The 19114-nt window shown below is 44.2% G+C and overlaps 1 protein-coding gene across 2 annotated transcripts in view; it reads left to right on the top strand.

Annotated features, from left to right (window-relative positions):
* The first annotated feature begins 4438 nt into the window (after nt 1-4438).
* LOC136505911 (pentatricopeptide repeat-containing protein At3g29230-like) overlaps nt 4439-19114 on the top strand; it is a 30709-nt gene continuing 16033 nt past the window's right edge. For both annotated transcript variants that reach the window (XM_066501038.1, XM_066501039.1), the window contains exon 1: nt 4439-6399. In XM_066501038.1, coding sequence (XP_066357135.1) covers nt 4507-6111 — 1605 coding nt within the window. In that variant the 5' untranslated portion in view covers nt 4439-4506 and the 3' untranslated portion in view covers nt 6112-6399. The remainder of the gene's footprint in view (nt 6400-19114) is intronic.

Genomic DNA, 19114 nt, shown 5'->3' with positions numbered 1-19114 from the left:
CTTGCCCTTCACGCTTGCAACCGGTCCATCAAGCCAAGTCTTGTCTTGATCTTCTTCACCTTGATCACATGACTCAATGTCATGTCTCATGTGCATTTAAGCTCCTTCATCATCACATGTGTGAGCTTTGCAACATTTCCAAGCCATTTTCACCTTTATGGCATATGTTGCTCACACACATGTACCTGTGGACTAATCACCTGTGTATCTCACATAAACACAATTAGTCTACCTAGGTTGTCACTCAATTACCAAAACCAAACAAGGACCTTTCATTACCTAAGGCATGTTAGGTTTAGTCGAAGGAAACTCTGCACCTAGGTTTGGTACATGTAGTCACATGCCATTTCATGTGTTTCGTGCGTTCAATTATATAATGTCGTACGTCGGTAGGTTTTTTTGCAGCACGTGTTCACATTTCAATACGTCTGTATCATTAGGCGGAATATTAAGACCATAAATAATGAAAACAACCAAATAATGAAAAGTTCAATACTACCCCAACATATTAATACTAGTAGTACGTGCCGACATTAGACATAAGGGCAAATGCACTTCTAAATCCTCAGTCCGAAACGTACTGAGTAAGCAACTCATCATCCGAGTACCAGTCCTCTACCACAACTCTGTTGCTGTGGCTCGGCTCACCTGCGTTGCTCTTACCTGCCTATCACCTGTAGTAAGCGGCCTCCGCTTCATCTACGGCTGCTGCGGCCTGAGTGAAGAACGCGTCGTCATCCTCCTCCACCTGTAAGCCTGCCTCTGCTAGAGCGATTAGCTCGCTCAGTCTGCCAGTGTCGTCCTCAGCATCCTTTGCCTGCATGCCCGCCTCTGCTAGAGCGATGAGCTCGCTCAGTCTGCCAGTGTCGTCCTTAGCCTCCTGTGCCTACATACCCGCCTCTGCTAGAGCAATGAGCTCACTCAGTCTGCCAGTGTCGTCCTCATCCTCGTTCCCCTCATTAGACAACACAATCGGTGATTGAACAATGCACGATCTATGCTCATCTAAATTCTTCTCCTCATACCTTGCATGAGCCACCTCTGTGGCATGTTCCTTGCTGCAACCAATCCCTTCATATTTAAAATGCAATCAGTTAGCAACGCGATTATATTACATTTAAAATCAGGCAACGAAAAAAAGGATTTGAAGCGCTCACTGGCACATAATGTAGTAACATGCTCGTTCAAGACCTGCATCTGTACTCTTGTCTCCTCCCTTGCCTCATTCCTTGCCCTCTCCTCCTCTAAGTTCATCCGCCTCTCTAATCCCCATTTGTTAAGCCCAACATCGACCGGGTTACAAATACCCCGTTGTCTAGCAAACTCACGCATCTTTTCTTTGTGATGTTTAACGAATAGGTTGACGTAGTCAGGTCCATATCCCTGCTTCCATGCAATTAGTTTCATCTTCTTTAGTTCATCCAATAACTTAGCTTGACCATCATAACATTTCCACCTACATTTCCTAGTGCTCTGTTCAAAAGAAATATTATATCATATATGTCTTAGCAAAAGAAATAAAATATGATTTCATGTTTACCACAAAAATAACGAACCTCATCATACTCAATCATATGGCCGCAATAATGGCCTATTCCAAGCTCCTAAGGGACTAGTCCATAGTTGGATTTAACACCACATTCGCACATGACAGCAGGTGCTTTGTAGATTACCCTTTCTTTCTTCTTTTCCTTAACCCTCCGTGGGTCTTCTGGCCATTGGTTCTTAGGACCATACAACCACTCCTTGAAACGATACTTCACCATTGAAAACACCTAAATAATGAGACATTAGTACAAGAACACATATACCTCAAGATTTCAACACATACACTTTGCACTTACTTCATGTTTGTTTGGACACACAAACTCCAACGTATTCTCAGGGTTTATCACAGCTCGATCCCCACAATCGCACAGAGGAGGTTCCTCGAGTCATCTAACTGTGGCTAGGTGCTTCTCCTTAGCCGTCATTGGCGGAGGGTTAGGGGGTGGAACCCACCTCTTGAAGTGCTCACGTGGATGTCTCCCTCTAAACCAATCGTCAAAACGGAGGTACCTAGGATCAAATTTGTCTACACCGTCGATCCACTGAAAGAAAAAGCACCTCTCATGGTCCTACAGAACGAGATTCCAACAAAATATTAGTACCAAACTTACACAAATAAAGAAAAAGGATATGCAAACAATTTCTTACATTAAAACGACTACATGTGTAGAAGCAACGCGCCGCTGTATCTGGATGTTTCGATTGAAAAACATGGGCCGGGAAACCACAGTCACAGTTAGGGACAGGAAGGTCAGGAGGGACGGGGGCATCTTTGCTAGACGCGTCGGGGTATAATTCTCGAGGACGACCCCGTTTTCGCCAAAACTCCTCCCGAAACATTTCTTGCATCTAAAAACGGATGTAATTTAACAAACATTAATCAAAACATCACAAATAAATGTCAATGAGAACCATAACTACAATACAACCGATTTCGTTCTAAGAACCGCAAGCATTTATCATTAAACCCTAAACCTAGGGTTTCCCATTTGATGCACAACAACGAACCCATAACATAACTACATGCGCCTAGGTTTGCTAGCTTTTCCACGTATTGGGATCATCCTACGGTTGTATAATACAACTATTGAGGGATAGAATGAAACCCTAAGTAATGATGATTCTAATGTTCAAAAATCCGACTAATACATACCGAATCGATGTGAAAAAAATTAGGAGAGGAGCGAGGATACCTTGCTCTCAAAGATCTACGGATCAAAACAAGGTTTCCAAGGTCCAATATGCCGATTCGTGAGGTAGGGTGAAGTGGGGGGAGAGAAAACCCGAGAGGGAGGAGAAAGAAGAGGAAGAACGCTCGGGTAGGGAGGGTGGCCAGGTTAAATGGTAGGAAACTCGGCGCTAGAGTGAATGGCGCCGAGCTCCCTGGCAGGCCACCCCACCGTGCCCGGCAGCTCGGTGCCAGAGACGCTGGCGCCTAGCTCGGCGCTAGTCACTCTGGCGCCGAGCTAAGGGTCCATTTCCTTAATTTTTTCCGCCAGGGGTCTATTTGTGAGAAACTTTCAAAAAAGGGTCAAATTATAAAAAATTCGGGTAGTAGCATCTTCATCGTGCTCGCATTAGAAGCAGCTCCTTTACAGAGTTCATATCGATGACATTGCAAAGTACAGATCATTGACATGGCTCAGTACAAAACTGTATATTCCAGCACAATATAGATGAACTTTGTCAAGTCTGATCACTGCAATTTCCAGAGCTAGCTGCTGATCTCTTCGATTTGTTCTACTGTAGTAGTAGCCTAGTACTCTATTAAAAGAACAGCATTGCTGCTAGTCTGCTACTACTGGAGCCGTGCAGGTGCAGCGCGGTGGCCAGCAGAACCAGCAGCATACGAGTTTGCTACAAGGCGCCAGAGTTCGGCGGCCTCCACAGAGCCCCTAGTGCGGGTGCGGCTGATCTGATGTCTAGTTAAGTTGTGCCTGTTCCCACCGTCACCCGCGCGCCGCCATGACCGGCTCCTCCTGTAGCTCGGCCGGTGTGGGGCACTAGGGCGGCACAGGGACAGGGAGGAGGATGGCGAACGCAGGCATGCAGCTACGTGAATTTGCGTATCCATGACAATGTTGACGAGCACCGACACCTAGAGGGAAGCGACGACGCCGTAGAGCACGACGGTGGCTATGGACGGGAAGGGTCGAAGCCAGACAAAGCAGTGTACCGGTGGGGTGTCGGGAGAATAGAGCCGCGCGAAGCGCTCTCTCGCGGGAAGGACTCCCCGCACCCGGAAAATCACACGGGAGGAGCCATGGCGAGCGTCGTAGGTTTGCTTTATTTACCTAGCGGAATTCATGGGATAGCCGGCTGGGTATTTTAGAAAGCCCGATACAATATTTGTTGGAGTCTATTTTATACCACAAATTATCTAAACTGGATTCAAAATCAAAAATAGCATCTATGTTAGAGTTGCTCTAAGCTTTTGGTCTGAACAGTACTAGAAGCATACTCCCAAATCATGGCCTGTTAAAGAGACTGGAAATATAGTTGAGGAAGGTTATAAAATTACAATAGGAAAACAATACGTACCCTCCGTCCTAAAGTAAGTGACGTTTTTTTACTTTTAAACTTTTTATTTGACTGTTTGTCTTATTCAATTTTTTATAAATAATAAAATAAATAAGTCATTATTAAAGCATCTTTAATGATATAATAAGTCATAACAAAATAAATAATATTTATAAAAAAATTGAATAAGACAAATCGTCGTACCAGAAGTCTGGAAGTAAAAAATATCATTTATTTTGGGACGGACTGAGCAGGCCTTTGTATAAGTTGATCAACTGTAAGATCGTTTAAAGCAATTGAATTTTAGCATTTTGATTATTTGAATCCAGGAGCAGTTCATTAGCAACACCAATGCACCACGGTAGCAGCGCGGTGCCGCCGCCACCTAGCGCCCGTCTGCACGCCGGCGCACTCCTGGCCGGCCTCGCCCTCCGCGCGATGACCCCGGCGGCGGCGAGGCAGCTCCAAGCGCAGCTCCTCGTCCGGGGCCTCCCTCTCCCCGCCCGCGCCGCCGTCGCCCTCATAGCCTCGTCCCATTCTCCGCGCCACGCCCGCGCCGTCTTCGACAGCGCCGTCCCCGCCGCCTCCGAGAACGTCTACCTCTGGACCGCCACCATCGCCGCTTACGCCAGGCACGCCTCGTCCTCGCCGTCGGCGGCCGAGCAGGCGCTCGCGCTGTTCCGGCTCATGCTCCGGCGTGGCGTCCCTCGCCCGAACGCCTTCACGGCGAGCTCCGTGGTCAGGTGCTGCTCGGCGCTGCGGGCCGTTCGAGTGGGGATCCAGGTGCACGGGTTCTTGGTCAATGCCGGACTCGGACGCGCTGCGCACGTGGCTGCCGCGTTGGTTGACATGTACGGCAACCTTGGCCGGGTAGCGGATGCGAGGAGGGTGTTCAACGAAATGCCTACCGCAAGCGTGGTGCTGGGGAATACCATGGTGGCGTGCTACGTCAGGGCAGGGGATGTGGAGGTTGGGCGGGTTGTGTTTGACAGGATGGTGGAAAGGGACCCAATCTCTTGGAACACACTGATGATGGGGTACTTGCGGCAGGGGGAAGCAGGTGTGGCAAGGGAGTTGTTTGAAGAGATGCCGGAGAGGAATGTGAACAGCCGGAACATGGTGATTGTCGCATGCTCGCAGGAGGGGCCCTGGGCTGATGCGCTTGCAGTGTTCAATGGGATGCGCCTCGCAAGGTTCCAACCTGATCCCGCGACGATGGCTGTGCTGATGTCCGCCTGTGCACAGCTTGGTTCTCTGTCAGTTGCAAGTCAGGTGCATGGGATTTTGAGGAAAGGCTGTGTCGAAATGAACTTCCATGTTCTGAATTCGTTGATCGACATGTATGCTAAATGTGGTAGTGTCAGCCAAGCTCATTTGTTGTTTGTTGAGACATGTCTAAAGGACACAGTGTCTTACAATGTGATGATCTGTGCTTTTGCACACCATGGACATGGCAGGGATGCACTTCAGATCTTTAATGAGATGGCTAAGGAAGGGTTGCAGCCAGATGCGGTCACTTTTCTTGGCGTTTTGTCAGCTTGTGCTCATGCTGGACTAGTTCATGATGGAAAGTTCTACTTTGAATCTATGAGAACAAATTATGCAATTGAGCAATCCCCGGATCACTATGCGTGCATGGTGGATCTCTATGGCCGAGCTGGACTCATTGAGGAAGCATACCAATTAGCACGGTCAATGCCAATGAAACCGCATGCAGGTGTCTGGGGAGCCTTGATCAATGCCTGCAGGAAGCATTGCAATGTTAAAGTTGGTAAGGTTGCGGTGAGAGAACTCATTGCTATTGAACCTGGGAATCCTGGAACCTATGTACTCCTTGCCAACACATTGGCTTGTGGTCAGCAATGGGATTTTGTTGAGACTGTGTGGCAATCAATGAGAGGAAAAGGAATTGAGAAAACAGCAGGGTGCAGTTGGCTTGAAGTGGAAAATGTTGTTCATGAATTCTTGATGGGGGAGTCCAGCCACCCTAATTCCGATGAGATTTACAGTATCCTTGAGCATCTATATCTGCAACTGACTTAAGTTTGGTCTTTTGCTGTAAAGGAGTCTAGAGACTAGAGGTGATCATTTCTTATGCTGGATGCCTCCATATGCAGTGTCAGGGTGTACAAAGAAATTTGTATCTGTCAATTTTAACAAGGAGTCTGAGATGTTGAAGGCTGTGACTTGAAATGTAAACTTCTGGGAGCAGCTGCATGAAGGATGGTTTCATTTCATAATGACTGAAGACACAATGCAATGTACTTCAAAATGTGGCAAATCGTGGTATTCTGCAGAATCCATGACACAGAAGAACAAAACCAAGTCAAGGTATGATGCTGTGATATAATTGTATTTATTGTGCCTAATTTATGTCAGAACTGCACATTCTTACTTGTTTGGATCTAAGGAAGTCCCTGTCACATCGGACGTTTGGATACTAATTTGGAGAACTAAACATGAGTTAATTATAAAACTAATTGTACAGATGGAGACTAATTTGCGAGACGAATCTATTAAGCCTAATTAATCCATCATTAGCAAATGTTTACTGTAGCACCACATTGTCAAATCATGGACTAATTAGCCTTAATAGATTCGTCTCGTAAATTAATCTCCATCTGTGCAATTAGTTTTATAATTATTCTATGTTTAATACTCTAAATTAGTGTCAAACATCCGATGTGGCAGGGACTAAAAATTAGTCCCTGGAACCAAACACCCCCTAAGTTTCCAAAATAAAGCTGCATTGCAGAAAATATTTTATCATCTGAGTGAGCAGATCAGCAGAAAGGCTGCTTATTCTTCTACTAAAACATTTGAAAGTGCAAAAGCCTTAATTGTGGGTTTTGGTGATAATGACAACGCAATTAAAGAACTAATGAGATTTATCAAGATGATAAGCAGGGAATTTATATTTGATGATGTTACACGGAACGGAGGAGTCGTCAATTACAAATGTAGATGGCTTCAAACTCAAAGGATATTTAAATTCTTTTATATATTAAATTTGAGTATAGTAAAAGCCATACTATAAAGAGGGGCACAATGTTTAAGCTAATATGTGCTACCAAGTGCTCAAACAACCACAAGCATCCTCAGATTCATAGCCAAGACAGTCTGCACTTCACTATTACCCTTGTTGTCTTGCATGGTGCGAGCTTTGACTCGCCCGACCCCTTGGGCGCGAGCTCTGACTCGCCCGACCCCTTGGGCGCGGGCTCCGACTCGCCCGACCCTTTGGTCGCAGGCTCCGTCTCGCCCGACCCCAAGGTCACGGGCTCCGTCTTGCCCGATCCTTTGTTCGCGGGCTCTGGATCGCCCGACCATTTGGTCGCGGGCTCCGCCTTGCCCGACCCTAAGGTTGTGGGCTCCGGCTTGCTCGACCCTTTGGTCACGTCCTTATCTTGCCCGACCTCTTGGATGCAGTGTCCGTTGAGGGCTGAAGGTATATATATATTTCCTTTTCCTCGCCAACGGCTATCTGCGATTTAAAGTGACCGTTGGGGGCTGGGGGTATATATACATTTTCCCTTCCTTTTCAACGGTAACCAACCGGCTCTCTTCTTCCTCACTTCAGCACGCCAAAACAGAGCAGGAGCTCTCTCTCTCTCACTCCATTGTTGACCTCAAGCCCCCAAGCAAATACATTGATTTTCCCACCAATCCTTAAGGGAAAAGGGTCTAAAACTCTAATAGAGAGAAGCTCCATTGATTTCCTAAACTATAAAGAGCACTTGGTTCATGTCTTAGCCGGCGGTTGTGTTTGTTACTCTTGGAGCTTGACTTCTAGGCGGCCAGAGCGTCGCCCGATGAGCTTGCCAAGTTTATGGCAGCATCGGGAGGTTTATAACCACCTCTTGCATCGATTAAAATCACCCCTCATCTGAAGAGTTCACTCTCTTGACTTGAGAACGAGGTAGTGTTGCAAATCCCTGAGCCTTAGTGGTATACCTCAACAACGTGGACATAGGCAAACCTTGGTGGCGAGTTGAACCACGGGATAAATCCTTGTGTCATCTTGTGTTTGTGTCGCTACACTTGTATTTTTGTTGTTGTTGAGGTGATATCTAGAGTTTGAGGCCGATCTACTTGTGTGTGGTGTTCCCACCACTTTTAGCTGTCGATCTGTGATCTACTACTCTGCAAAAAGTTAAGAAATTTATCAAATCTAAATTTCGTTGGGTAGATTTTGAACTATGAACTAATCTCCTCTACAGGTGTGGCAGTGCCGCACTCACAGAGCGACAGTGCCACAGGTGAATTTGACTTCGGTTTAAGTTAAATTTTTATAGGTCTATTCACCCCCCTTTGGACGTTCCAGTGATCCTACAAGTGGTATTGGAGCTAGGTTACCTCATGTGCGCTTCACCGCGTGAGGTATGGAGCCCGGGAGAGGATCTGGTGTTGTGAAGCCCATCAACATCGATCCGGAGGACGTTGGGCTGCATGACATCGACAGCAATGAGCATAGCGCCTCTACAGCGAGCAACTCACGCTCTCGCAGCTAGAGGCAACCGATGCCGAAAAAACTCAAAATGAAGAAGAAAGAAGAAGAAGAAGAAAGGCAGCTAAAAAAGAGAAAAGAGAAGCAAGAGAGAAGAAGGAGCAGCAACGGTTAGAAGAGAAGAAAGCAAGAAAAGAAGAAAGAAAACTTAAGAGAGAAGCTAGAAGAAAAAGAAGAGAAGCAGGAAAGAAGAAGAGACAAGAAGCAAAAGCCTCCAATTCATCTTCAATTGAGCTATCTAGCAGCGAAGATGGTGATGATGATGAGTCCTACCAAGTGCATAGCAAGAAGAACAAGAAAGGAAAGGGCAAGAAGAATGACGATAACAAATATGCCGCCGTATCCTTTAACTATTTTTCTATGTCTATGACTAACCATAATCGTAAGTCTTTCATCAATGTGCCCGCGGGTAAGTTACCTTATTTCGATGGGACTAACTTTACCAAGTGGAAGCACTTGATGAGAGCCTATCTTATAGGTCTTCATCCTAGCATTTGGAAGGTTGTTTGCAATGAATTTGAGCCATCGGTTGATTCCAAGAATCCAACCATGGAAGAAATAAGAATCATCCACCTCAACGGTCAATCCACTAGTGTGCTACTCAGTGCCTTGGATGATGATGAGTACAATAGAGTGATTGGTGTGGATGTTGCTAAGTAAATTTGGGATACTTTGCATCTTGCAAATGAAGGAGTTGACAAAAGTGAGAAATGCAAGAATTGATTTGTTGATGTCCTAGCTCAATCGATTTGTTATCTTGGACGGAGAAGGGCCATAAGAGATGTTTGATAGGTTGATGACCATGGTGGGCAAGATTAGAGGCTATGGTTGTGATGAACTAGATGATCACAAAGTTGTCAAAATTATGTTGGAAGCTTATTCACCAAGAAATGAGACTGTAGTAACTCTAATTAGAGACAAGAAAAAATTTGAGTACTTTACACCAAATGATGTACTTGGTAGGATCTTGACCTTTGACATGCAAAGAGAAGAAGCAAATGAGAGGAAGAAGCTAGGGAAATTGCAAGCAAAGCTAGAAGGCATCAAGATCAACAAGGATGTAGCTCTCAAGGCCAACAAATCAAGCATACAAGGCTCTACAAGCAAGTCCAAGACCAACAAGCAAGCTTCAATTAGCAAGCCCAAAGCAATCAAGCAAGTTCAAGAAAGAGTAGATACCACCTCATCCTCTAGTGAGAGTGAACATGATGTTGACCAATACGAGAAAGTGGATGATGTTGCTCTCTTTATTAGGAGGTATCACAAGGAGTTAAAGAAGCAAGGCTACAAGGTAGTGAAGAGAAGCTTCCCAAACAAGAAAAAGAGGGCATGCTACAATTGTGGAAGCACCAATCACTTCATTGCCAAGTGTCCATATGAGATCAAAGACAACAAATATAAGAAGGACAAGAAAAAGAAAAAGACCGACCGTAGAAAGAGCAAGAAGTACATGGGAGAGGCTCACATTGGGCAGGAATATGACTCAACTAAAGAAGGCACAAGTGAAGATGATGAGATGGTTACAACTATTGCTATTCATAAGTCATCCCCTACGCCAAGGCTCTTCAACGACATATCTGATGATGACTACTACTCTCACATTTGTCTCATGGCAAAGGGTGAGAAGGTAAAATCCAAATCGAAGGCCAAATCTCCTCCACCTCCTAGTGATATCTCTAGTAGTGATATTAGTGATAACTCTAGTGACGATGAATCTAGTGATGAAGAAATAAACATAATAACAAAAAAATTGGATGGAAAGCACAGAGAACTTGAGCTGCAATATAACATTTTTTGGGATAGCAACTCACATCCCTCTAAGGCAAAGGATGCCTCTACTACCTTCGCTAGTCAAGGTTGTGAAAAATGTTATAATATTGATTTGAATGCCTATTCCACTAACCTTGCAAACATGGAGACAATGAGAAAAGAAATTGCTAGACTCAATGAGATCATTAGCAAGGGCTGCTTGAGTGGTAAGGCTCAAGTAAGTGACAAGAAGGCAAATGATTCAAAAGTGCCTCAATTAAAGTAAGGGAGACACCCCTCAATCAAGCATGGGCTTGGGCGCACTGCAGGAGCCAAGATAAATGGAATAAAGATCATAAATGGCAATGAGTGTGTCAAGTTTGAGAGGAAGAAAAGAGGTATAGATCAGCCTTCACAGACAGCGACAGTGCCGCACTGCGGTAGTGCCGCAGCAAAGGCCGGCTATGCTGCTCCTCGCAAAAATGGGAAGGCTACTAATTCTGCTCCTGATCAAACTAAGCCCAAGAAGGTGTCCTAGCAGAAACATGTTCAGCAGAAGCCAAAGGAATCAGTGTGGGGCATTATGAATAAGTATGCTTACCAACCAAAGTTTCAACCACCTCCACAAAGTCTGACTTCGTGTTTTGTTTTAAGGAACAACATCAGTGAAAAAGTGGTTGCCAAATATGTTGGAAAGGAAGCCAACACATATAGTATACTTCTATTTGGATTTCTAAATTTTTTGTGACTAACATTCAAGGCCCTAAGTTAAATTGGGGACCTAAATCAAGCAACTAAATCTATTTTGCAAGCATACTCCTCCGGTGGGTCAAGTTGGGTGCTTGATAGTAGATGTACAAATCATATGACCGGAGAAATGAGTATGTTCTTATCATATTCCCCGATGCCGCACTCAAATGAAAATATTGTCTTTGGAGACAATTCAAAAGGGGATGTGATTGGTCTCGGTAAAGTTGCTATAACCCTTGAGCATTCAATTACAAATGTATTACATGTTGATTCGTTGAATTACAATTTGTTGTCCGTTTCTCAATTGTGTGAGATGGGATGCAATTGTCTCTTTTCGGATAAGGATGTGGAAGTCTTTAGAAAGAAGGATTCCTCTATTGTCTTTACGGGTCAATTAAAGAACAAGCTTTACTTAGTTGATTTCAACAAAAGTAAAGCTAAGCTTGAGACTTGTTTAGTGGTAAAATCTAGCATGGATTGGCTTTAGTATCGCCGACTAGCCCATGTTGGGATAAGGAACTTGGCCAAACTTATAAAAGATGAACATATTCTTGGGCTAAAAAATATTCACTTTAAGAAAGATAAGATATGTAGCGCTTGTCAAGCCGGAAAGCAAGTTGGCGTACCTCACCCACGAAAGAGCATCACAACCACAACGCAACCATTGGAGCTCATACACATGGATCTCTTTGGACCGGTCGTCTACCTAGTATTGGGGGTAACATGGTCTTATTATTATCGATGATTATTCCCGTTTCACTCGGTTATTTTTCTTGTTTTGTAAGTGTCAAGAGACAAAGTGAAGACTTTTGTTAGAAGAGCTCGAAAGGAGTTCGGTCTCTCCATCAAGAAAATAAGAAGTGACAACGGGACCGAATTCAAGAATACTCTAGTTGAGGAGTTTCTTGATGAAGAGGGCATCAAGCATGAGTTTTCAACTCCATACATCCCTCAACAAAATGGTGCAGTAGAGAGGAAGAACCGTACACTCATTGACATAACAAGGACAATGCTAGATGAGTACAAGACGTCGGACATCTTTTGGTGTGACGCCTTTAACACCGCTTGTCATGCCATCAACCGCCTCTACCTACACAAGAAGTTGAAGAAAACTTTATATGAGCTTCTAGCCGATAACAAGCCTAAGATGTCTTACTTTAGGGTGTTTGGGTGCAAGTGCTTCATACTTAACAAGAAACCCAAAATCTCTAAATTTGCACCTAAAGTTGATGAAGGTTTTCTTCTTAGTTATGGATCAAATGAGCATGCCTATTGTGTTTTCAACAAAACCTCCGGGAGAGTTGAAATAACGGTAGACGTGGCATTTGATGAATCTAATGGCTCTTAAGTGGAGCAAATTGATTCAAGTGTTGTATGAAAGGAGGATCCACCATGTGAAGCAATCAAGTAATTGACTATTGGTGATATAAGACCACAAGAAGATGAAGTCACTGAAGTGGAGGTTTCTCAAGCTGCTGATGGACAAAGTTCCGCTGGCGTACCTGATGCTGAGGGAGAGCCGACCCCTGCTGCAAAGCGGCAGAGCGGCAGTGCCGCACTCCCTCTGGCAGCAACAACAAGTCCAACTCCGATTCAAGGACAGAACCTCCAACCCATATTCGAGAAAGAAGATAATGAAGATCCAGAAGATGGACACGAGGCCTTTGATCATCCAAGGCTAAGGCAAACAATACAACAGGATTATTCCGTTAACAACATCCTTGGGAGTCTTCGAAAGGGGTAACAACTCGTTCACATTTAATAAACTTTTGCTAATATTACTCGTTTGTTTCCTCTTTGGAACCTCTTAATGTTGAGCAAGCACTTGGTGATCTGGATTGGGTGATGGCCATGCAAGATGAGCTCAACAATTTTGAAAGAAATCAAGTGTGGACCTTGGTGGAGAGACCCAACACCAACATTATTGGTACCAATTGGGTCTTCCGCAACAAGCAAGATGAGAATGACGTGGTGACAAGAAACAAGGCAAGATTGGTTGCTCAAAGTTTCACTCAAGTTGAGGGCTTCGACTTTGAGGAAACATATGCACCGGTGGCAAATCTTGAAGCAATCCGAATGCTTCTAGCCTATGCCGCTCATTACAATTTCAAGCTATATCAAATGGATGTGAAGAGTGTATTCCTCAACGGACCCATTCAAGAACTTGTCTATGTTGAGCAACCACCGGGTTTTGAGGATCCCAAGTTCCCAACCATGTCTACAAACTCCAAAAGACGCTCTATAGGCTTAAGCAGGCACCAAGAGCATGGTATGAATGCCTTAAAGAATTCTTACTTAAACAAGGCTTTGAACTAGGCAAAGCCGACCCTACCCTTTTCACTCACAAAATTGGTAAAGATATATTTGTGTGCCAAATATATGTTGATGACATAATATTTGGTAGTACTAATCATACTTTTTGTGAGGAATTTAGTAGGATCATGACAAAGAGGTTTGAGATGTCCATGATGGGTGAGTTAAAGTTCTTCCTCAGATTTCAAATCAAGCAAGTGAAGGGTGAAACTTTTATTAGTCAAATGAAGTACACCCATGATATGATAAGAAGTTTGACATGGTGAATGCCAAGCCTATCAAAACTCCCATACCAACCAATGGACATCTTTATCTCAACATTGAAGGGAAAGCCGTGGATACTAAGGTATATTGTTCCATGATCGGCTCTCTACTTTATTTGTGCACACCTAGGTCCGATATTATGATTAGTGTGTGCATGTGTGCTAGATTTTAAGTTAACCTGAAAAAGTGCCACTTGGTGGCCATTAAGAGAATCTTGAGATATTTAGTACACACTCCTAACCTTGGTTTGTGGTATCCTAAGGGCTCTAAGTTTGATCTACTTGGATATTCAGATTCCGATTACGCCGGTTGCAAAATAGATCGAAAAATCACTTTGGGAATATGTCAATTCCTTGGACGATCCCTAGTGTCTTGGAGGTCTAAAAAGCAAAATTGTGTAGCCCTTTTCAACGTCGAGGCCGAGTATGTTGTAGTCGATGCATGTTGTACTCAACTACTTTAGATGAGGCAAACCATTAAAGATTTCGAATGTCACCTCACTAAAATCCCACTCTTATGTGACAACAATAGTGCCATAAAGCTTACAAATAATCCCGTAAGCCACTCTACAACCAAGCACATAGATATTCGTCATCATTTCTTGAGAGACCATGAAACCAAAGGAGATATCAAAATTTGCCATGTGAGCACCGAAAAGCAACTAGCCGATATCTTCACAAAGTCCCTCGACGAGTCAAGGTTTGTGCTTTGCGTAGTGAGCCAAATATACTTATTCTCGTAACGTGGTTTGGATTTTAGCATGCCTCTGTTTGATAAACTAGTATCTAGGCAAAAGAGTTGAAGATTTTCATGTTATGCATTAAAATGATTTATAAAAGGCAACTTATGTATCATGATCATGGTCTGTATTGATTATTTGTTTCTGGTCATGGTATATATGTGATATGTATCCATGTCTTATACAGAGAGTCATATAGATTATAGCTAACTCCCACTGTTTTGGAAAGTGCGGCAGTGTCGCGCCTGCCGTGTGGCAATGCCGCTCTACGGTAGTGCCGGGCTAGGCATACGGCAGTGCCGCACTTTGAATCTCAGTTGAGATTCGGCCCAAACGGTTTTACTGCAGGGCCCATTTATTCTTCATCATATCCTCAGGTCCATAGTAACTTTTTCCCCTCTCTCTTTCCCTCGACACCGATGCCCGCGCCTCTCTCTGCTCTCGCGCCCACGCCGTCGCCGTCGCTTGGTCGCGCATTGCCGATCTCTGGCAGTACCGCGGCAGCTGACCGCCCTCTCTCAACATCGCTGACGGCTGCTACTGCCCCTGGCCCAAGCCGTTTCTTTCCTCTCCTCTCCATTCCTCGTTTAAGAAGATGGAGCACGGAGATTATGACCGAAGGGAGAGGCATGAGCAATACATTGAAGATGAGGAGAGGCTGGAGATGACAGGTCATACTATTGATGTCATTCCTGACACCCCACAGCATCTCTTAGAGTTTGATGACATATACATGAGATTTTTTGAGAGTGAGATCATCATGAGACCTCTAGATGACTCCTGTTAGCATGTAGTTGTCAACTATTCCAAAAGTTAGAAGCTGGTGGAAGAGGCAAGAGGGATAAATCCCTATGCAGTGCGTAAGAATTTAGGCATTGATTATAGATTCTGGAATGAGTTTCATTCCAACTTTTATGTCACTGCCATTCTTGCATCCAAGAAAACCAAGATCATCAAGATGCAGTACATTGATTGGGATGAGATTCAGGAGAAGGAGGAGCCTGAGTTTGACAAGGTAATCAAGATTTGTGACAGGTTCCAGCTCAGACATTTTGGGTTTCTAGTATAACTGGAATGTGGAGGTCCTTGCCCAGTTTCATGCCACATACTTCTATGATCTGACCTCTGATGAGGTTCACTGGATGACTAATGGTCGGCACTACTGAGTCGACTTTGTCACTTTCAGCCGGATTTTTGGCTTTAAGGAGGAGCACAGAGGTTACACTTACATTCATGATGAGCCTCGAGCTGAGATCCATGACATTAGTTACATGTGGAGAGATAGAAGGATTGCAGATGGCAAGATGAGTGGTCTACACAGCTTCTATTATATCCTCAACAACTTCATTAGGAACACCGTCAACTCAAAGGATGGAGCAGCCTCAGATACTAATGGCTATGTGAGAAATGTGTTGGCTAGATTTGCTTCAGGTGGGGACAGGTTCAATGTCCTAGATTCATGTAGACTGAGTTGAGATTTGCAGTGGAGGATGGGAGGAGGGATCTGCCCTATGCCCCTGACCTCATGTTTATGATTGAGAGGGTCACTGGATTTTATTTTCTAAAGGATGGGATGCACACCATCTACAAAATTGAGAAGACCCAGTCAGCTGCAGCTACTTAGGGAGTGGGGAGCTCTCATGCTCATGTAGATATCCCTGAGTCTTCCCGCTCTAGGTCTCGTAGAGGAGGAAAGATGAAGTTTGACAAGTGGTTGAAGGCAATCTTCGGCAAGTGCACCTATGCAGCTGACAGAGCATATGAGACACATCTTGAGCAGCGTCAGCAGCATGGAAAGGATCTTCCACCACTTTCTCCTATTCCATCTCCTCCACAGTATGACCTTCCGAGTCTCTCCGACACAGATTCAGATGATGAGGATGATGAGGAGGAGGAGGAGGAGCAGGGACGAGCAGCAGATTGGGTTGAGACCTTGGAGAGATACCATCAAAGACAGGAGCCAAGGCATTCCATTCGTTCCACTCGCTACACCGCCACTACTCACCATCAAGGCCATGCACGTATTGACTCCGACGACGATGATGGTGATGGTGGTGTCGGGACTGCTGCAAGAGATGATGATATTGATTGGACGGACATCTAGGGAGATGACGAGTAGGTGTTGATCTTTCTTCTCTTCTCTTTTTGGTGCTTTATGCCAAAGGGAAAGAAAATTAGAGGGGTCAACAACTTTTAACTTTTTGACGCCATGGTCAGCAGCTACGCTTCATTCAATGAGTGTTAGTCTTCGCTAGGTGGAAAATTTAAGAGTCACTCAAAACTCTAAATTGTGAAATAATGCTACTATTTGACTCTTTGTGTATCGGATATGGACATATATCGTTTGTGTGGATTAGAAGTCATCTTATTGTGCTATGTTGCATATTTTTTATCTGAGCTAGCTATGTGGTACTTGACTCTGTCTTGCTCGTACAATCACGTGCGGCAGTGCCGCACTCAGTTGCAGCAGCAAACACATGTGTGTATAAACTATCATACGCATCACGTATGTATTTTATTGACACAGTGTGCAGCACCCCACATGAGCATGGATGTAGGGGGAGCCCCATCACTTTCACTAAAATGTGAATCTTGACTTCTTATGCCAATTTGAGAATTCAATTCTCTATTCACATACTTAGGGGGAGGCTCTACACCCATGGCTCGAAAGTCTCAGTATTTATTTCATATCTTTTGTAAGCTCTAATTAGGTTGTCATCAATCACCAAAAAGGAAGAGATTGAAAGTGCAATCAAGCCTTAATTATGGGTTTTGGTGATAATGACAACGTAATTAGAGAACTAATGAGATTTATCAAGATGACAAGCAGGGAATTTATATTCGAGGACGCTACACGGAACGGAGGAGTCCTCAATTACCAACCTGTTTGTTTGTTGGTTTTAATCAGGGCTTATAAGTCATGGTATAATATTTTTCTCTCACAACAAACCAGCACCAGCCGGGCTTATCAGCCCAGAAACCAACCAGCGAACAGACTGTACAAATGTAGATGGCTTCAAACTCAAACGAGGTTTAAATTCTTTTATATATTGAATTTGAGTATAGGAAAAACCGTACTATAACGGGGAGCACAATGCTTGAGCTAATATTTGCTATCAAGTGCTCAAACAACCACAAGCATCCTTAGATTCACAGCCAAGGCAGTCTGTACTTCACTATTACCCTTGATGTCTTTCATGGTCCGAGCTCCGACTCGCCTGACCCCTTGGGTGTGAGCTCTGACTCGCCCGACTTCCGGCTCGCCCGACCCTTTGGTCGCGGGCTCCGTCTGTAAGGTCGAGATGGCGACTAGAGGGGGTGAATAGTCGTTTCTAATACTTAATCGCGTCGGCTAACCGCAACAACTGCGGAATTAAAACAATCGGTCTAGCCAAGACTACACCCAACTATCTATGTTCTCTAGCACCTTACAAAGATTCTAATTAAGCAACTAAGGTGTCGGGCGAGCTAGAGCTCACCTAACCAATTCTAAAAGCAAGGTCACACAAACCTATGCCACTAGTACTTTAGCAACGGGGAGCTCCTACACATGCTAGTAAGTAAAAGCATGTCACACCCAATTTTAAGTATAAAATTGAATGCAATAAGCTCATGTGTGCCTAGGGATCAGTCACACACACAAGTTGACAAATTATAAAAAGTATCATCACGGTGTATCTTACATCACGTTTAATAACAACACATAGTCTTACACAACACAGCGGAAAATAAAATGATAACTCTCTTGTGGAACTCCATCACAGGGAAGGTCAACTGGTTGACGACAAGCCTAATAATCCTCAGGAAACTCCTCATGCCCGTTGTCATCTGTTACCCATCTGGGATTTTTATCCAAATATAGAAAGTAAACAAGCGTAAGTACTTCCCGTACTTAATAAGATAACATGGGGTTATATAGCTCAAAAATGATGACACTGGTTCACTGCAGTTAGCACTTTTAGTAAGTCCAGATTTTATTAACAAGTATAATCAAGTTTTGCTTAAGCTCCCATTTAAACCCACATAAGCAGATATCAGAATCATTTGCATCATATTATCATCGTACACCATCATAAATGATCCATAATGAGCAACCAATTATTCTGTGAGTTTTCCGGGCCTCTCATGACCGTGAGCACGGCTGTTATAACAGTTTGTAACCCTCTGCAGAGGCGGTGCACATTCACCGCGAGTCGTGATTCCCATATGCCCGGGTTAATTACTCCCATGTCACTGCCAAGGTGAGTAGGCAGGGTACACTATGAAGCCATTTCATCGGTTTCTCTAACAAGTTAGGGCCGCTAGGTTTCCTCGGTAGGCAGATGTAGGAACCCCCCTTTCCTATGGCACATATCCATCGCGGCTATACACATAGGAACAGAGGCATCCCTATACCCAACGTGGCAAGCCCCTTTTGTGTTATAAAGGTAACCTCTAACAAGCTAGAAAATGTCCTATTACTGAGCTAAAGTCAGAGCCATATGACTCTCACGGTTGCACTGTCAGTCCCAGCTTTTGCCGACAGATAAGTCCTTATGGAGGGCCGAGAGCAACATGATCGAAAGTCATTTGCTCCTTCGCCCTATGGATCAGTTGTTATAAAGCATGTTTTACCTTTACTTCCATAGAACCATTAACCCTTGTATAGATCATATTCAGTTAGAGCACTAGCAATCTACCCATATGCAATTAACCCAAAGGAGTCGAGGGAAACATGCCATCAA

The sequence above is a fragment of the Miscanthus floridulus genome, chromosome 14 (assembly GCF_019320115.1).
Source record: "Miscanthus floridulus cultivar M001 chromosome 14, ASM1932011v1, whole genome shotgun sequence".
NCBI classification, from domain to species: Eukaryota; Viridiplantae; Streptophyta; class Magnoliopsida; order Poales; family Poaceae; genus Miscanthus; species Miscanthus floridulus.
This window is presented reverse-complemented; position numbering and strand designations above follow the sequence as displayed.